Here is a 19,228-nt window from a genome sequence, read left to right on the forward strand (position 1 = left end):
AAGTGAGTAAATGTTTATTTGCTAAAAGCATTTTAAAATGCATACTGTTTGTGTTTAATAACACACTCCCCTCGTAGGTGCATTATCATCACAACATAATGTGTTATTTTACTTTATGTCAATGATATTTCACTAGGACAGTGTAGTTGTAAAACTATCAGAAGAATCGTTAATATAAACGGAAACTGTGTATTTTTACACCAATGTTAAATTTTCAGAATATTAATCTTCATTTGGTGTAAAATTACACCACATCTCTGAAGTTTATAATTTTATTGAAAAAACCCGTTGGTATTTTTGTATTTTATGCATATAATATGTGTTTGTAGGAATGCCCGAAAGTTTCTATGGCAGATTTGATTTTTTTTTTTTTTGGTTATGCCCGTTTGCATGTTTGTATTACATTCTTCTTTTGTGGTCACTTAATTTATAAAATTATCTGCATATAGCACACATGCACTTTGTAACAGAAATAATTTTATTTGCACAATATTAAAATTAATTGAATTTTTTGTAAAAATTTTTGTGTACGCTAGATTAAAGTGTTTGTTGTATTCATAGATTTTTAAAAAAAAAAACGGGAACCTTAGGCTTCGGACAATCTCCTAGTGCAATTAGACGATCAGCAGAGTAAATGTGCCGATGTATGCCTGGGATATAAAACAATATGCTTCACGTAGAGAGAGAAAGAGGGAAATAACTCCCTCAAGAGCTGCTGGCCGAGATCAGAGACTTGCCATTTAAAAGGAAAAGGCGTTATTATTTCAGTGCGCGCGCGCGCGCGACCTTTAGAAAGCACGCGGCATGGAGTTTTTAAATGACAAGAAAGTCATCCGCCCGGCCGCGCGGTTCAGACGATTGCGAGGGACCCTGTCGGCAGAACTGTGTCCGGCGCGGCAGTACAAAGGCCGCGAGATATCTGTCCCTCCCTCCCTCCCACCCTCCCGAGAGAGAGAGAGAGAGAGAGAGAGAGAGAGAGAGAGAGAGAGAGAGAGAGAGAGAGAGAGAGAGAGGACTGGACTCGCCTCGAGAGAAAGCGGTCAGCCGCTAGGAGGCCACGCCCAGCAGACTGCAATCTCCAGGCTCCCCTTGTTTGAGTGGTGGGGGGAAGGAGGGGGAGAAAGTGCCCTCATCCGTGACTCCAGCTTATCGTAGATTCCGCACAACACGTGTTATATATATATATATATTTTTTTTCCCTCTCAAAATAATTAGGGCATCAGCGGGTGTCTAAACCAGCTGTGCCCAATAAGTAGGGACCGGAAAAATTCGCGACTTCAATGACCCACAGGATAGACTCCAAGATACTCTATGCGCTCGGGACAAATTACATATCTGCTCATTGTGGCTACTGACTCGTGACACCTGTTTTACTAGAATGCTTTTTGATTCGGATACTTCTTTCGTTGAGGGTTATTTTATTGGCTCTTGATTCCTTCAGGCAAACCTGTGGTCCAATCACTGAAGCAGCAAAAGGTTTAAACACATTTGGATACTAGCATATCGCGAAATGAAATCGCGAATTTTTCCTGGTCTCTACCGATAAGTAGAGACCCGGAAATTTCGCAGATTCTTCTGGCTTCAGAGTAGAACGTAAGGTAGTAGGTGTGTTCAACCCATGTTTGCTTTCCCATTGGTTGATTTCTTAGCGAGAGCCATGTTTATCCTCGTTAATTGGCACTACCCGATTCGCTTACTTCTCTCCTGGCTGGGCGTCGTTGGCTCACGGTCATAGAGGGGCGTGTCCAAGTAACTGCGGGCCAATCATGAACCAAGTGCGAGAGTGTGAAGGTTTGCATTCTAACTTGCGACTAAATGAATGCGCGAAATTTCCGTGACTCTACCAATGAGGTGATCCGTGGGTCAGGACGAATGTCACAAAAAAACAGCCACAGTTATTGTTAAAATAACTTCCTCTGAAGGAGTTGGGGTTCCACCCAAAATAACAGTCGATCATAAGTAGAGACCGGAAAAATTCGCGGGTTCAATTACCTCCAGGATAGACTCCAACATCCTCTACACACTCTGGCAAATGCCAACTGTTAATTGGCTGTTGACTTGTGAGTCGTCTCGACTGGGTGGCCTGTGATTCGACACTTCTATGAGTGAGAGTCTCTAATTGGCCCTCAGTCCTCCAAATTAACAGTGAACCAATGTCAGAAGCAGCACTAAGGTATAATTATTTGAATTTTAACATAACACGAAATGAACCCGCGAATTTTTCAGGTCTCTAATCATAAGGTTCCATTGGCCGAAAAGAAAATTGGTAACCGTTGGTCTAGGGTATATTTAGTAAGCTAAAGCTGAACTCACAATGATATGTCTCATCAGCCCCGCCCATAGGCGTATATCCCGGGGAGGGGGGGGGGGGGTTGCGCAGGGTAACCGGGTTTCCCCTCTCTCCCCCTGGAATTAAGAACCTCCTCACTGAAGGGGGCTCGTTTGCGCTTACAAAATAGTGACTGTGAAACAGGGTCGATAAAACGTAAACGTCTTAAACTCGTGTTTCATGGAAAACTTTATGTAAATTTTAAAGTTTTCTTTGCTTATTTTGCATGCATATAGGCCAAAATATGGACAGTATGTGGACCTTGTCCAGAGATGACTTGTGTCAGGTTAAAAACCCACGTGAAAACCACTCGGTGACGCTCCCCCCCCCCCCCCCCCCAAATCCACAAAAACCACCACCAACCATGCGAATTTCCGCGAATCCTGCAGATTTGCGTCCGACCGTCAATCACACGACCAGCAGCCAATCAGATGTCTCAGAAATTTTCCATCCGTCCGTCCTTCAGAACCTTTAACTTTCGACGGGCGGACTAATGAAACAACCTTTTAAAACACTAGCTAAGTAGCCTACCTACCGGCGGCAACCTCTACTATCTCAAAAAAAAAGTTATTTTAAGTTTGTTGATTCGGTTAGCCGATTCCTTTAAATGTTTCTAACTTACTTCCGAAAACACTTCTAAGTTTAATGTTTGATACAAAAATTTATCGAGGCACAAAAGCGTAAGAAATTACGTAAATCTGAAAATAAACTACATAGTAAATATCAGATGGATTAAATGAGTTTAATGATTTATAAGTTCTTAACTACTTTAATGATCGTCAACCTTTAAAAGAGAAATTTTCACCTCTTCTTAAGCCTTTTAGTCAGGTGGCAGCATCACAATTACAGTATTTGACGCAACTGATCATTGTGAGTCTAAATTTAATGGATGAAATAACTCGTCAGTGCTGCTAGACAAAGAACACTTGCCATGCCAGGAAAGCTATTTGGGGTTAAATGACCCGAGAAAGAATGGTATGCAATAACGTAATAAAAAGTCAGTACTGTTAACTCTACCAATGAGGAGGAGAGAGTAAATATCTCCTCAGTGCTGATGACCAGTGCTGTCCTCAATTAGGGGACCAGACAAAAATAATTCGAGGTTTAATACCAGACCCTTGTTAAGTTGTTTTATTCGAAGGAAAAAAAAAATTATTCGAAATTTTGTCCAAGCAGTGCAATGTAAATTAAATCTAGTTTAACCAAGGTCGTGTGTTTATAGTTAGTAAAAATACATAGGCCTATTCCTTCATTTTCAATTTACCATTCATAAGGTAAACTATATATATTAATAAAATTCATTTGGAAGTTTTCAAAATTGGTGTACCCCAACATTCAGTTACGAAGAATCACACGGCGTTCTTTAGAAAAAAACCAAACCAGAGGCGGTCCAGAGGATAGGCCGGGTAGGCCTACAATTTTCAAAATTAAAAATTGGAAATAAGCCTAAACACAACGTGTTCACCATTTTTCATCTGAATTCTAAAAATTCTTATGACCCCTCCCTTTTCTGATATGACGGATAATCCATACCCCCAGACATTCTTCCCCCCGCCCTCCCCAGGGGGGTGGAAAGTCAGGGCTCCCAAAACTGCATATATGTCCCTGCGGTACAACAATCTGGGCCTGTCCGAAAAATAAATCCTGGTGCCACCCGTGTGCCAAGCCACATCGAGTCATTCACAAACACACAAGTCTCATCAGAACAGCGGTGGCAGAAGGCATGAACGGGAACTGTCTCAGAACCGGAGACCAGTCACGAGGCGCAGGCTGCAGCGGGACCAGTTAGTGGGTCAGGCGACTGCACGTATGCGGGCGTTGGTCCACTTTGGAGGGGTCTCGCGATTAAACCCCCCAGCCCCCCCCCCCCCCTCCGACCTGTCCGAGTGGGGGGAACACCAAGTAATGGCCAAGTTAGGAGGTCGCTCGCCCGCACCTGACCTCCATAACCCCGCCTTCCCCCTCCCATCATCCCACCTCTTGCTCTACGCCATCAGACAATCCTCCGCCACTTCATCAGGACTCCAAACTCCCGTACCCCCACATCCCGCACACATCCTTCCAGCTACGCCACTCTGCATGGAGAGTCCTGAACACAATTTCAAAATATCTCTTTTGGAGACCAGTTACCAAGAAACATGCTATAAATCTAATATCTTTGTACAAACGTGTACACACAGAAGAAGATCTGACAAGATGGACAAAAAAAGCTAATAAAAATGACATAATGATATGTTGTCCTCCTGTTAAGAGCTAAAATTTACAGACATGAAAGTTTCTTCAGTTAGTGTCAATAAGAAAATGGTTAAGTAAACTTAAATGTTAAATTAATTTGTGTTATGACATTCCACTTAGTTAACAAGCCAAAAAAAAAAAAACGTTGGTAGCTATTTAGGCCGGGTTTATAGAAAACGCAAAAACGCAGAAACGCAACTACGGTAAAAGTCCAACCTTAACTCTTTTACCAGCATGTTTATAAAAAATGCAAGACAGGCAATAACGCAATGCGCTAGTGGCTATGGTTATTTCGCATACATTAAATACTTTTTTCTCTAGTTAGTATGATTTACAAAAATTAGCGCATTATTTTATATTTTAATAAATTTTTCATTCAAGCCACTGCAAGCAGAGTCCTGACACATTTACAAGAGACCCCTTTGAAAACCAGTTACCAAGAAACATCCTGTAAATCTGCACAACACGTGGCTATGGTTATTTTCGCACACATTAAATACGTTTCCTCCCCCCCCCCCCCTCGAGATAATACCGAGTATGATTTACAAAAATTAGCGCAAGATTATATATTTTAATTGATTTTTCATTCAAGCATATATATTATTTAACCCATGGACAAGTTAATAGAATATTTAATAGTTCAATAATATGACTTTATTTTGTTTTATTATGCTTATTAATGTGCGCAGTTAGTACTGGTTTAACTATTGGAGGTACTGGGACAACACAAATGATAAATTCCCGGGTGAGAATCCGGACCCAGAATTTTGCAGTGATACAGTTGTTTATATGTAAATGTTCTAATTTACAAATATCTGTAATGTTACATTAACATTTCTGTCCCGTTTACAGAAAGAAATTTTGCAGTGCGGATAACGTTATCTGAATGATTCTCACATCGGGGAAGATTGATTTTAAAAAAAATATGTTGGACGTTAACCCACAGCTAGTTTACACTGTATGTCACAGGGAAAACCTCAAGAACGAACAGACAAAAATTGAACACAAACACACACAAGAAAATAAGCCAAAATCAGCCTGTGTCAAGTACCAAATGAATTCTGTAGAAGGAATTAGTAGAGACCTGTAAAATTCGCGATTACAAATCCCTGAAGGATAGACTCCATGATCCTCTGTGCACTCGTGCAAATTACATCTGCTGATTGGTTACCGACTCGTAACACCTGTTGACTGGAATGATCGTGATTTGCTAATTCTTTCTGTTAAAGATTTTTCACTGGCCCAGAGTCCTTCAGATAAACTGTGGCCCAATCACTGAAGCAAAATAATGTCAATATCCTATCGCGAAATGAATCCGCGAATTTTACAGGTCTCTAGGAATTAGTCCAAACAATATCACAGCTCAAACGACGTTGCGTTGACAAAGACGAGATATTTGCGAATGTTTTGTTTGTCGTTGTGTTGTCCGAGGTTGTTGTTTGTCTGCATTTACTGTTCCTGGCGCCTCGCTTCCGGGTCAAAATTGTTCTTCACTGTGTCGTGAATGATAGGACAACAAAGCTGTCCCAGTATCTTATACCCGAATCGATGTGCGCTTCTACAGATCTCAAAGTGAAGTGTCGGCAAGACATTATAAATTATCTCTAGAGACCGGAAAAATTCGCGGATTTATTTCACGACAGCCTAAAATTCAAATAGTTATACCTCAGTGCTGCCTCTGCTATTGGCTCACAACTCACCTGGACGACTCTGGTGCCATTGAGAAACACTCAACTGAACCTGTATCGAATCACAGGCCGCTACGTTGGGACACCTTAACAAGACAGCAGCCAATGAGAGGGTGACATTTGACAGAATGTACGTAGAACTATAAAGTTCATCCTAGAGGTCATTGCACCCGCGAATTTTTCCGGTCCCTAATTATCTCTACTCATTGGTGGGGATGCGGAAATTTCGCGCATTCATTAAGTCGCAGGTTAGAATGCAAACCTTCACACTCTCGCACTGTGCTCACGTTTGAACCGCATTTATCTGGACACGCCTCTCCGCGAGCCAATGGATTCCCGCCTAGGAGAGAAGAAAGCGAATTAGGTTGTGGCAATCAAAAAGTATAAAAATGAAAGCAAACATGGGTTGAGCACACCCGTGACTTTGAACTCTACCCTGAGGCCAGACGAATCCTCGAAATTTCCGGGTCTCCGCTCATCGGTAAAGATTATGCAAAATTAGCTTTGTTATTCGGCGTCAGGCTGCAATTCAAAAGTTTGTTCACTTTCTATTATACTTAGAGACCTGCAAAATTCGCGGATTCATTCGGTGATAGGCTAGAATTCAAACTCATATACCTCTAAGATGATTTTGCTATTGGCTTACTGTTCATCTGGACGAATCTCAACCAGTTATAAACCCTCAACCAAAGAAGGATCGAATCACAGGCAAACCAGCTGAGACGACTTACAAGTCGGCAGCCAATGAACTTGCGTTATTTTCCCCGAGTGCACAGGGGTATGTGCAGTCTATCCTGAAGGCCATCGAAACAGCGAATTTTGCAGGTATCTAATTATACTTTTAATTAAATGAAGAGTTATTTTTACACGAAGGACTAGAAGCCAACGAGAAACACCTCGGAAAAACTTCTGACCCGTAAAGAAGGTGAAATGTGGCATCAGCCCAAATATCACATGACACCAACTTTGTTACACACACGTTTGTGGATTACAACACGGTATCAGGTCCCTGTGAATAGCAGAAGCAACGCAAAGGTAAAAAAAAAAAAAAAAAAAAAAAAAACCGCTTCGGTTTATAACTTCCTGCGGAATGTGTTCTTCAGTTTTAGTTTACTCTCATCAAATATTTTCCCGAGTGTATAAAAGCCTTTGGTGTCCATCCCAAGAAGTCATTTGGTGTCCATCCCAAAAAGTCCTTGAACCCATGAATTTCATTTTTCTGTTCTCGCTGGCGGTAAATACCGAAGTTCTGGTTCGCGTGGCTGTGGGAGGTAACCGGTGAGTGACTTGCAATAGCCAACAGAGTGACTAAGCTTGCAGGTAACGAGGCCGGTTACCCAGTCATTTCTAAACAAGAGGCCAGTTCAGTCAACAGAAGCGCGTCTTCCCATTTACTCATACTTACGCGGCCACTTATCTTTTCATTATCTTCTTCCTCACTTTCTTCCTTTGATTTAATGGCCTTGGTCTTTAAAAACAACCTTATAATTTGCTCGTGTCGTTATTCATCACTCTACAAGTAATACGTATTTAAAGTCTATTCTTACCACTAGCATTTTCCGGTTACAGAGACCGCAAATGATTTTATTTCGCATTATTCTAGAACCCAAAACTTCCAGCTGGTTTTCAGTGGTTCACCCACAGTTTATCTGAAGGACTTTATGGCCAGTTGAAAACTTTCATCAAAGAAAGCAGTTTCGAAACGCAAGCATCACAGTTGACAGTTCTCACGAGTCAGTAGCCAATTAGCAGGTAGCCTTTTCCCGGGTGTGTTGAGGATTGTGAAGTACATCCTTAAGTTTATTGAAACCACGATTTTTTTTTCCCGGTCACTAACCATTCATTTGTACACTTTCACATAATTGGGCACAAGAAAAACTCGCGGATTCAGTGAACTCTAGGATAGATTCTATAATCCTGTAAAAACTAGAACAAATGCCACCTATTCATTTATTACTGACTTGCGATTCGATAGAGTGTTTTTCATTGGTCCACGGTCCTTGACCAAAACTGCGGGCCAATCGTAGAAGCAGCACACAGGTAAACGTTTTCCAACTGTAATCTACCGTAAAATGAATTCGTGAATTTTTCAGGTCCCCACATATAATTATTAGAGCGACGATTATTTTTTTTTATAGAAAAGCAAAGTAGTCTTGAAGGATATATACCTACATCTGCTTCACGTTTATGATTGGTAGGCGCATCGTCTGTGTTTCGTAATTGGGTGAGTTTCTCCCAAGACATATGTCTACTGTCAGCACACCAATCACAGTAATTCAGTGCGGTAGCAAACGCGTCCTGAGTGGCTCGGTCAAAGAAGGCAATGGCTGCTCTTGCAGTCGGCCACCAATCACAAGGAAGAAACATCTGGGGCGTGCATACCATATTGCAGTCTAGTGAGCGTTCAGATCTTTTCGCGAAAAAAATACCTGCTTCTAATGATTGGACTACACGACCTTAACAACCCTGAGCCAGTTGTAAACAAGGAGAGTAAGTAGTTACATATACGTGCGCAAAATTTTATCGACCAATGAGCATTGCAAACAGACTTGGTTATGAATATAGGCAAGGCAAGTCTGGCTTGGAGCTTATTTACTTCGCGTAGCGTATCTGATAACTTTTTTATTTAAAAATAGTTATGGGGTCATAACAGAATATTATGTCAGCCATAGCACTATTCCAAATAATTTTAGTGAATTTCGTGGAATTCTTTCAAAGGCACACATGAATTCAAACACGGTAACTTTGTCCTATTTCTGCTATGGGAAATCATTTTATATGAAGGACTATAAGCCATTGGAAAATCCCAACAAACGATACTCGATTTATCACGGGTAACTCAGACTGTTTTTTTAGGCTTTATAACCTTACTGGTTCCGTCCAGCGAAAAAAGCTTGCATATCTCTTAAAAGGGCCAATTAAAACCAGTGGTTCCAGTACAGAATATCCACGATTCCTCGTCCTGCCAAAAAAAAAAAAATATAATTAAAATTTCTTCCTACCAAAATAGTACGAAGAAGTTGTAATTATTTTTTTTTTTTTTTTTTAGACATCCCACATAACTAAAGATAGGACTTTTTCGTGGGTTCATTTCGCGGTAGGCTATCATCCAAACGAGTATACCTTCGTACCGCTTCTGCGATTGGCCCTCATTTTATCTTTAGAACTGTGAGCCAATGGAAAACCCAAACCAAGAAAGTGCCAAATTACAGACAACCTTGTTGATACGTCTCACGCGTCAGCAGCCAATGAACACGTGCCCTTTTTCCCGAGTATACAAGGACTGTAGAGTCTAACCTAGAGGCCAATGAACCCCCGAATTTTTCCGGTCCCTACACATAACTCGGATCTGAAAAAAAAAATTCGCGTTTACAGTGATCTCCAGGATGGACTCTAAAGTCATATAGGTTCTCGGGAAACTGCCACTTGTTCATTCACTACCTGGAAACTCGTCTCCACAGGGTTACCTTGTTACTTATCTGGATCAAGATCTTTCATTGACCTTGGAGTCCTTCATATCAATGACAGAGCCAACAGCAGACACAGCGTAATAGCATAATCTATAGACACGGAAATTTTGTGGATTCATTTGGTGCAAGGCTAACTCTAACCCCAATATGCCTTCTGATCGGCTAATTTATAACTGTACGACCTCCTCTTCTTCGGAGTGGGTCAACGTGATTGGTCTCTGTTCTGCCAGCTGGTAGTTGATTGGCCCTCAGTCGCGGAGGGGAGTAACGGATGGACTTCACAAGCCTCTATAGCCGTAGGGACACCTGTATTTCGCGAATACATTTCGTGTAAAGGTATTTCACAAAATACTGTACTTTTCTCCTGTGGTTATTGGCTGAGGTCGGGGAGAGGTGTCGTCCCGCTCTTGACGGGGCCAATGAGAATGTGGTCACCGTACTGCTGCACCCTCACAATTTGCCATGACTCTTAGAAAAATCTAGAGTGTTTTGTGAAATACCTTGACATTAAATGAAATCGCGAAATTCAGGTGTCCCTATCTATAGGTACTTGGGCGAATCCCAACCTGTTCATCAGGCCGATGATTGGCGAGACCTGTACAACTCGAGTGATGGTCGTTCCGATACTTGTATTATTAACCAAGGTTCTTCGTGGGCTTCAAAGCAGTCCCTTCAGATGGAGTGTGGTCCGATCACTGGAGCGGCGTGGACGCGAACACACACGTTTGGATTCTGGCGTGTCGCGAAATATCTCCGCGAGATTCTTCCCCGTATCTCCAACCATATCAAATCAACGCAGAGTTATAAATGTCTTGCGGTCTACCTTGGTCGATCCGCGAGTGTTCTCTCACCCTCCCCCCCAACCCAGGTGTCGGCGGCAGCGAGAGGAAGAACGCCCGTGCGACGTCGGAGAAGGGCGCCCATCGACGGGGCGTGTTGGAGAGGGGGGTGGTTGGTGGAGGGGGGAGGGAAGTCTGAAGAGTGTCCCGATGTAGGTCGGGGAAGCGACCTCCATTCGGAGCGGCCGCCGGATGAGTGTCTCTCCGGGCGGCGGAACCTGCGTCGTAGAGCTGCGGATCGCCGCCGCCTCCTTGTCGCGCCCTCCCCCTCCCCAACCACACCCCTACCTTTGAATATATATACTGTATAGAAGTCGCCAGCCCAGGTTAAAATTTCTAATACGGTTTTGAGGTGGTTGGTTAATTCACCGCCGCAATCGCCACCATCTCTGGGGCATCGACTTGTGGTGGTCCCTAGCGGACAAGTGTCGAACTCTTCAAACACCCCTTCCCCCTCCCGTTGAGCGACGTTGAGCTGCAGTGAATGATAGGTGGGGGGTGCGGGGAATGACAGCGGGCGACAGGGCTGCGCTCTAACGTGTAAATAACAACTAAGATGATACAGGGCGTTACGGCAGCGCACTGCAGCGGTGAAGTTCCCAAGCTGCTCATCATACGCTTTTGAAAAACGTAGAGTAAATCCTATCCACTCGCGACTTCTATACAGTATATATATTCAAAGCCCCTACATGCTCATTAGCCCGGGCGAGTCGCCACAAAGGCGCGGAGGGAGGCAGGGAAACATCTTTGAAACCACTAACGAGAGTAGTATAGAACTGCCGATCCTGGACCACTCGGTAAATCACCAGATATTGGTGCGTGTACTTACGTGTGCGCGCGGGGTTTGGAAGTTACGCTTAGGCACTTGGCGTGATAAAAGAAACTAACTTTAATCTTGCATGCAAATAGTTAATAGAAATAAAATATAAATATTTGTAATTCGATATTAATATAAACACATGCATAAAGTAAATTATATAATTTGCTAAAATAATTTAGATGTATTTTAATTAATAATGAAAATTAATAAATATGCTTAATGTTAATTCTAATTTAATAATTTTAATTACTATCTAAATAATAATGTAATAAGGTGTGATTTAATAAGAAAATAAATAAATAAAACTTGCCTATGTTAAAGCGTAATTCACACAACGTATTTGGAATACCAGAAAACAGTACATGTAAACAGTATTTGGTTTTTAGTTTTTGTCACTAAAAAATAAATTAATAATAAAAAGAACGATATAACAGGGAAACTATCTGTAGCAGCTTATAACTTCAGGAATTTCAATTATGTAACTTCCTTAAATAGACCATTTAAAAGACAAGGGACGTTAAAAAGTAGGATTTTAATTACAGACTGTCTGTTTAAAAGACCAGGGAGGTTTAAATGGAAAACTTTCTTAATTGTAAATTCTCTTTATAACCAGGGGTGTTCCACAGTAAACATAGTTTTATTATAGACCTTTTAAATGAATAGAATCTTTCAAGAGTAAAAAAAAAATTATCATTTTATACTGTCTAAATAAAGTTAAGACGTAAAAATATCTTAATTTCAGACGGTCTAAATGACCAGAGTCGTTAAAGAGTAAAACCATCTTCATTATAGACTGTCTAAATGACCAAGGATGTCCAAGAGTATAAACATCTTTATAAAAGACTGTCTAAATGACCGGGGACCTTCAAAGGTTAAAAAAAAAAAACCTTGTCTTTAGACGGTCTAAATAATACAATGGCGTGCAAAGGTAAAACCATCTTCATTATAAAGACTGTCCAAATGATCAAAGTCGTTCAAACATCTTAAAAGCTGCCTGAATTGACTAGGGACGTTCAAGTTTAAAAAACATCTTCATTATAGACTGTCTGCCTAGCGATCAGGAAAAAAAGAAAGAAAAAGAAACGAGGTATGGGGACGTGAACGACGATGGATCAAGACCACGTGCTCCAATGAGCTTTCTCTGCCCACCTTGGTGGCGGCACAAGAGTCCTGCTGCAGCGACCTTCGTCAGGAATGAGAGGGGGTTGTAAAGGGGGGTATCATTAGATCGGCACGCACGTCTTCGCTCGCGGGCTGCTTTCTCAACGAGGCGCTTCCAGGGGCGATTCCACCGTCGCCGCCGACAATCCCCGCGAGTTCCCGCCTGCTTCTGGCCCGTCAAGAGCTCTCCCCGACGACATCACGTCTCGTCTCACCCCCCCCCCCCCCCTTCCTTGTCCACGCGGGGGCACGCGCGGAGGGATACTTCTTGGGAGAGTCCCGTCCCGAGCGAACTACCAACGACCCCTTCTAGTTTGTTCGCCTTTATTTTCCGTTGCACAGTTTGTATTACGTGCCGGAATCCACGGCGACCACTCCCTTGGTGAATGCTTGATCATCAGCATCACGAACCTCTCTAGACCCGCAGGGAAATGGTTACTCGCATTTCAATGCGACTTGGAGGTGTCTGCTACAAACATAGGCCGAGGAAACCCATCCCACTGCAGTTTTGCACTGTTTCTTCTCATGGGTAGAGACCTGAACAATTCGCGGATTCATTTCGTGACATGCTACAATTCAAATAATTATACCGTAGTGCTGCTTCTGCCATTAGTTCCCTGTTGATCTGGTGTAATGAGGGCCAATTAGAGACCCTCACTCATAGAAGTGTCGAATCACAGGCTGTACAGTCGATACGACTCACAAGACAACAGCCAATGAACAGTCGGCGTTTGCCCGAGTGTGTAGAGGATAGTGGAGTCTATCTTGGAGGTCATTGAACTCGCGAATTTTTCCTGTCTCTACTCATGGGGGAAAAAAAATTCATAAATGCAAAATAAGAAATTAATAAAAAATTGAAACATAAACCCACAGAAAACTAGCCCGAGTCAAAAGACAAACCCAAAGGTGAACCTAAACAGGTATTGTGGCCAACACAATGACGACAGCACAGACGAAATCATTCAGGCTCGAATATATCAGACAGCACGAGAATTCCGTAGAAGGAATTTAGGGGATGAAAAAAAAATAATAACAGCACAAACGAACACAGTGGACCTACAACGACGAGACAAGATTCAACAGTAACAAAATTCCCCATTGTATGAATCCCTTTCTGCTGACCTGTATTTCACTCAAAGGAATCCCCCATCCTGTGAGTGTCACGAGGCGCTTAACCAAGACTTTCACATGTCTGGGACTCCTCAGACATCCCAGAGAGCCTGTGATCTGGCCGAAGTACGGGATGAGGCAAAAAGTGTGTATCGGTTTTGAAAGGCTATTTAAAAAAAAGGAGAAACTTACAGGAATTAGGTTTATTTTATTGGAATCAGTATACATCCCCTTTTTTTTTAAATCAAGTTCTGCAGATCACATCAGGAAGATGGTGGCCATCAGCAGCGATACACTAATGAAGGTGATTTCGGAACTCTTCTACAGCTTTCCGGTACATTTCGACGAGTGTAGTGGTGATTCTCCTCCCGAATTTGAATCTTCAGTCCTTCCAAGGCGTGAAGAAGATGCTTGAAAACCTTTTCCTTGATGCAACCCCACAGGAAGTAAGTCACAAACACTTACATCCTGTCTGCGCGGGACCCGAATTTATGCGTTTGTGACTCATTCTCTGTGGGGTTATCTCAAGGAAAAGGTTTTCAAACATTGTCCTCACACCTTGGAAGAAGTGAAGCTGAAAATTCTAGAGGAAATCACCGCTATACCCCTTTGAGCCGAAACTAAAAAATTTGACGTAAACTATTTTTAATATTTTTTGAATTTTTTGGCTAAAAATTAAAGAATTTCAAGTTTATGGTCAAGGTCGAGGTCAAAGCTACCCATCAGAGGCTTATTGAAGGCTTGCTGATGGGTTATTTAAGCATGAATGGGTAATTTTGGTTCTTTCTAAGGCAAAAGTCTTTTAGAGGTTTTTCAAATTCAGAATTTTTTGAAGAATAAAACGGTACATTTTCCCTCAAAACGTTGATATTTTCCCCTCAAAATAGGGAAGGATTTAATTTTTCAAATATTTTTATGAACCGTTTTCAAAGGAACGGGAAATTATGGCAGATTTTGGGCAAATTTTAAATCATTTTTGGCAAAATTTGGCATTTTTTGAAGGTCAAAGGTCAAGGTCATCCAAGATCGCCTCCGTAACGTCACAATACAAGATGGTGGTAGACTCCTCCAGGGGAAGCCAGGGCTCAAACCGGGCATATATATGCAGTTATGTTATGTCATACACGTATGCAGTTATGTTGAGTCAGTAGCCAATGGACGTGTGGAATTTACTTCAGTGCGCAGAGAGTTATTAAGTCTTATCATTGAGTTCAGTGGAACCGCGAATGTATCCAACCTAGCGGTGGATCCAAGGGGGGCCGCCAGGGGCAACTCCCCCCCCCTCCCCCCCCCCCCGAAAAGCCAGTTGTCTGCTACATTAATATTGCCGACAAGAATGATTGTTTCTGAAACCAATAAAATATTTTAATATAATTAATGAATTTCTTGTAGAATCATAAAAACTGGTGGTTGGATGTTATGTGTAGTGTGAGAAGATTAATAACAAATTTAGTAATTTTTAAGTCTTTTTTTTCTCTGGCTATTCTGAAATCCTAGAGTGCCCCCCTCCGAGGTGAACTCTGGATCCGCCACTGATCCAACCCCCTGCAAATGGACGCGGGCGAGTTCCTCAGGGGGCCGCGGCGGTTCGAAGGTATGACCCCGAGTGTGTGTGTGTTCCCCACAGGACAAGCGAGCTGGTGGCGCTGATGGCGGTCTCCACGACCCTGTTCCTCTTCCTGCACACCAGGGACCTCCACTCCAAGCTCAAACAGATGGAGGTGAAGCTGCAGCCAGAGGACATGCTGTCCTCCAGCCAGCTCTCAGGTCAGTCGCCAGTCCCTCACCAGCCACTCGCCAGTCACTCGCCAGTCACTCGCCAGTCACTCGCCAGTCACTCGCCAGTCACTCGCCAGTCCCTCGCCAGTCCCTCGCCAGTCCCTCGCCAGTCCCTCGCCAGTCCCTCGCCAGTCCCTCGCCAGCCCCTCGCCAGTCCCTCGCCAGTCCCTCGCCAGCCCCTCGCCAGTCCCTCGCCAGTCCCTCGCCAGTCCCTCGCCAGTCCCTCGCCAGTCCCTCGCCAGTCCCTCGCCAGCCCCTCGCCAGCCCCTCGCCAGCCATTCGCCAGCCCCTCGCCAGTCCCTCGCCAGCCCCTCGCCAGCCCCTCGCCAGTCCCTCGCCAGCCCCTCGCCAGTCCCTCGCCAGTCCCTCGCCAGTCCCTCGCCAGTCCCTCGCCAGTCCCTCGCCAGCCCCTCGCCAGCCCCTCGCCAGCCCCTCGCCAGCCCCTCGCCAGCCCCTCGCCAGCCCCTCGCCAGCCCCTCGCCAGCCCCTCGCCAGTCCCTCGCCAGTCCCTCGCCAGTCCCTCGCCAGTCCCTCGCCAGTCCCTCGCCAGTCCCTCGCCAGCCCCTCGCCAGCCCCTCGCCAGCCCCTCGCCATCCCCTCGCCAGCCCCTTGCCAGCCCCTCGCCAGCCCCTCGCCAGTCCCTCGCCAGCCCCTCGCCAGTCCCTCGCCAGTCCCTCGCCAGCCCCTCGCCAGCCCCTCGCCAGCCCCTCGCCAGTCCCTCACCATACACTCACCATACACTCACCATACACTCACCAGTCCCTCACCATACACTCACCATACACTCACCATACACTCACCATACACTCACCATACACTCACCATACACTCACCATACACTTAAGATTTAGAACACAGAACCCCCCATAATGCTCGACCCACGATTGTTTTATGTGATACATAGAGACACCTGTAAAATTCGCGATTTCAAATCCCTAAAGGATAGACTCCATGATCCTCTACGCACTCGTGCAAATTACATCTGCTCATTGGTTACCGACTCGTAACACCTGTTGACTGGAATGATCGTGATTCGCTAATTCTTCTGTTAAAAGATTTTTCATTGGCCCAGAGTCCTTCATATAAACTGTGGCCCAATCACTGAAGCAAAATAACGTCAAAAGTATTTGGACTCTATCCTATCGCGAAATGAATCCGCGAATTTTACAGGTTTCTAGCTGATACATCTCAGGTCTCGGCGTAGGGCATTTGCTGGGAGTATTTCCGTGAACGTGTAACCCGCGGCGCTGCCGTCTGCGGCGGATGGCGCGAACCAAAGTTCGCAAAGCCAAAGGTAAACTTTGTAGTATTAACTTTTAACCCAATGGGCAGTATTTTAATAAAAGTTCCTTGTAAAAAAATCAGACCTAAAGCCGGGGAGCCGTTTAAAATTTGGCTTTACAAATAGAACGATTCAATAATCGACGTGTCTTCCCCAGCAGCGAATTCTAGCGGTGGATGAGGAAAACTACGTGTGAACTGTAGTTGAAAACACAAGTTGCGTACATATGTATCACGCTCGGCATTATGGTAACAAATTCTACGTTAAATTTCGTGTCCGAGTTTTGTATTATAAATGGAGACCGGAAAAATTCGCGGGTGTAATGACCATTAGGATAGACTCCAATATCCTTTACACACTCGGGCAAATGCCAACTGTTCATTGGCTGCTGACTTGTGAGTTGTCATGACTGGGTGGGCCTGTGATTCGACACTTCTATGAGTGAAGGTCTGTAATTGGCCCTCAGTCCTCCAGATTAACAGTGGACCAATGGCATAAGCAGCACTAAGGTATAATTATTTGAATTTTAGCATAGCACGTAATGAACCCGCGAATTTTTCAGGTCTCTAATTATAAGTGTATTTGCTACACGAGAATACATGAATTCACTCGTTACCGAGGTTAGATGCTACACATCTCTGCCGACTACTGAAAGACTCGCAGACTTTTTTTTTTTGATAATTAATCTCCTTCCAGGCTAACCTATGTCTTAATCGGCATTTTAAAATGTATTTTGTTAGATTCATTTGGTTTCAGGGTTAAATCAACAGTTCGATGTATACTCTACCCGCATATGTAGACATCGGAAAAATTCTCGGATTCAATTCGCGATAGGCTATTATTATAATACTTATACAATTACGCTGGGTCTGCTCTTAGCTCTCAGTTTATGTGGATGAGTGGATTTCCACGCCGATCCAATGAGAAGCCAATTAACTGAGGCCCATTCACTGTAGCAGCTCAAAGTTAAAAGTGTTATTTTTTTTTTAATCTACCCTACAATGAAATGAATCCGTTAATTCTTCCGGTCCCAAGTCGTTTGCTGCCGCCGCATTTAACCTTCTCTACGGGTCTACAATATTCGATCAGATTTTGTTCCCAGGTGTTTGTAGGCCTATTTTTCTTATATTTCCTTCAGGGCTTTTCAAATAAACTGTTTATTCAATGGTAAGAGCAATTCAAGTTTACAAACTTTTCAGTGCTGCCAAGTTTTACCGATTTTCGGTAATTGTTAATGATTTAAACGTGCAGTTACGGGATGACGGAGTGTTATTCATCCACACCGAAACCAGATACTTGATGAAAAGTCTGAAATATCACATGTATCAGCGTTACGTTACGATAAATTTCACTCATGTAGCGAGTGTAATAAGAAGGAAACCCCTTTATAAAGTATTTAACATAAATAATAAATAATGAAACTTATTTAAACTTTTAAAAATAGTAATTGGTTTGCAAACATGTACAGTTACTAAATTAATTATATGTACTAGCTCGTTACTGTACACATAACTGAGTGTTAATTATTTTGTAGAGTCTGATAGTTACAGATAACTTTATCACGCTTGTTTGCGAACCGCTTACTATCTCGAAAGCGGACGTGGAATGAAGACGAGTTGCACAGACCTCTCTGTGAGACCGTAGTTAAAAAGGCATCAACTGCAGCCGAGCCAAACGGCAACAGTGTAATTCCGGGGTTACCGACAGCGCGCTCCGACGTCCTTGGGCGCGAAACTGCCCCCCTCAAGTGTGGTTATATATAGCACGCAATCTGAGTGGCGTGGCCTCGCTCTCTGACCGCTGCAGCTTGCAGCTGCTTGCAGCTGCTTGCTGCTGCTTCCTGCTGCTTCTGCGGACATCCCCAGCCCCGGGATGGCGGCCGTCCGTAGCGGAACTGCGTGTCCAGATGGTCACGACCGCGGTAACCGTTCCAAACTGCGGCGCTCGTCTGGTCCGGCGGTCAGCTGCGACCAGCTATTCCCTTTCTTCTTCCTTTTTCTTCTTGATCGAGCCAGGAAGAACGATGATTTGGGTAGCACAGTGGACTGTTTTTATTTTACTTCTTGACCGAACATAGACGTACGATGATTTCGTTAGGATAGTGGACTTTATTTTTATTTTAATTGTTGACTAAACATAGAGGTACGATGATTTCGTTAGGATAGTGGACTTTATTTTTATTTTAATTGTTGACTAAACATAGACGTACGATGATTTCGTTAGGATAGTGGACTTTATTTTTATTTTAATTGTTGACTAAACATAGAGGTACGATGATTTCGGTAGCTTAGTGGAATTTATTTTTATTTTACCTCTGGACCAAATAAGGAAGTGTGATGTTTTCGGTAGCATAGTAGACTTTTTTATTTTACTTCTTAACCAAACAAGGACGTACGATTATTTCGGTAGAATAATGGATTTTATTTTTATTATAACACTTGAACGAGAAAAAAAAGAAATATAATTTCGGTAGCATAGTGGACTTTATTTTTATAATAACACTTGAACGAGCAAA

At 43.3% G+C, this 19,228-nt stretch overlaps 1 protein-coding gene across 1 annotated transcript in view; it reads left to right on the plus strand.

Annotated features, from left to right (window-relative positions):
- Nucleotides 1-19,228, plus strand: part of LOC134538245 (heparan sulfate 2-O-sulfotransferase pipe) — a 70,427-nt gene that overhangs the window by 19,306 nt on the left and 31,893 nt on the right. Inside the window, exon 2 of the mRNA XM_063379396.1 lies at nucleotides 15,280-15,419. Within this exon, the coding sequence (XP_063235466.1) occupies nucleotides 15,280-15,419 (140 nt within the window). The remainder of the gene's footprint in view (nucleotides 1-15,279; nucleotides 15,420-19,228) is intronic.

This window comes from Bacillus rossius, chromosome 13 (assembly GCF_032445375.1).
Source record: "Bacillus rossius redtenbacheri isolate Brsri chromosome 13, Brsri_v3, whole genome shotgun sequence".
NCBI lineage: Eukaryota > Metazoa > Arthropoda > Insecta > Phasmatodea > Bacillidae > Bacillus > Bacillus rossius.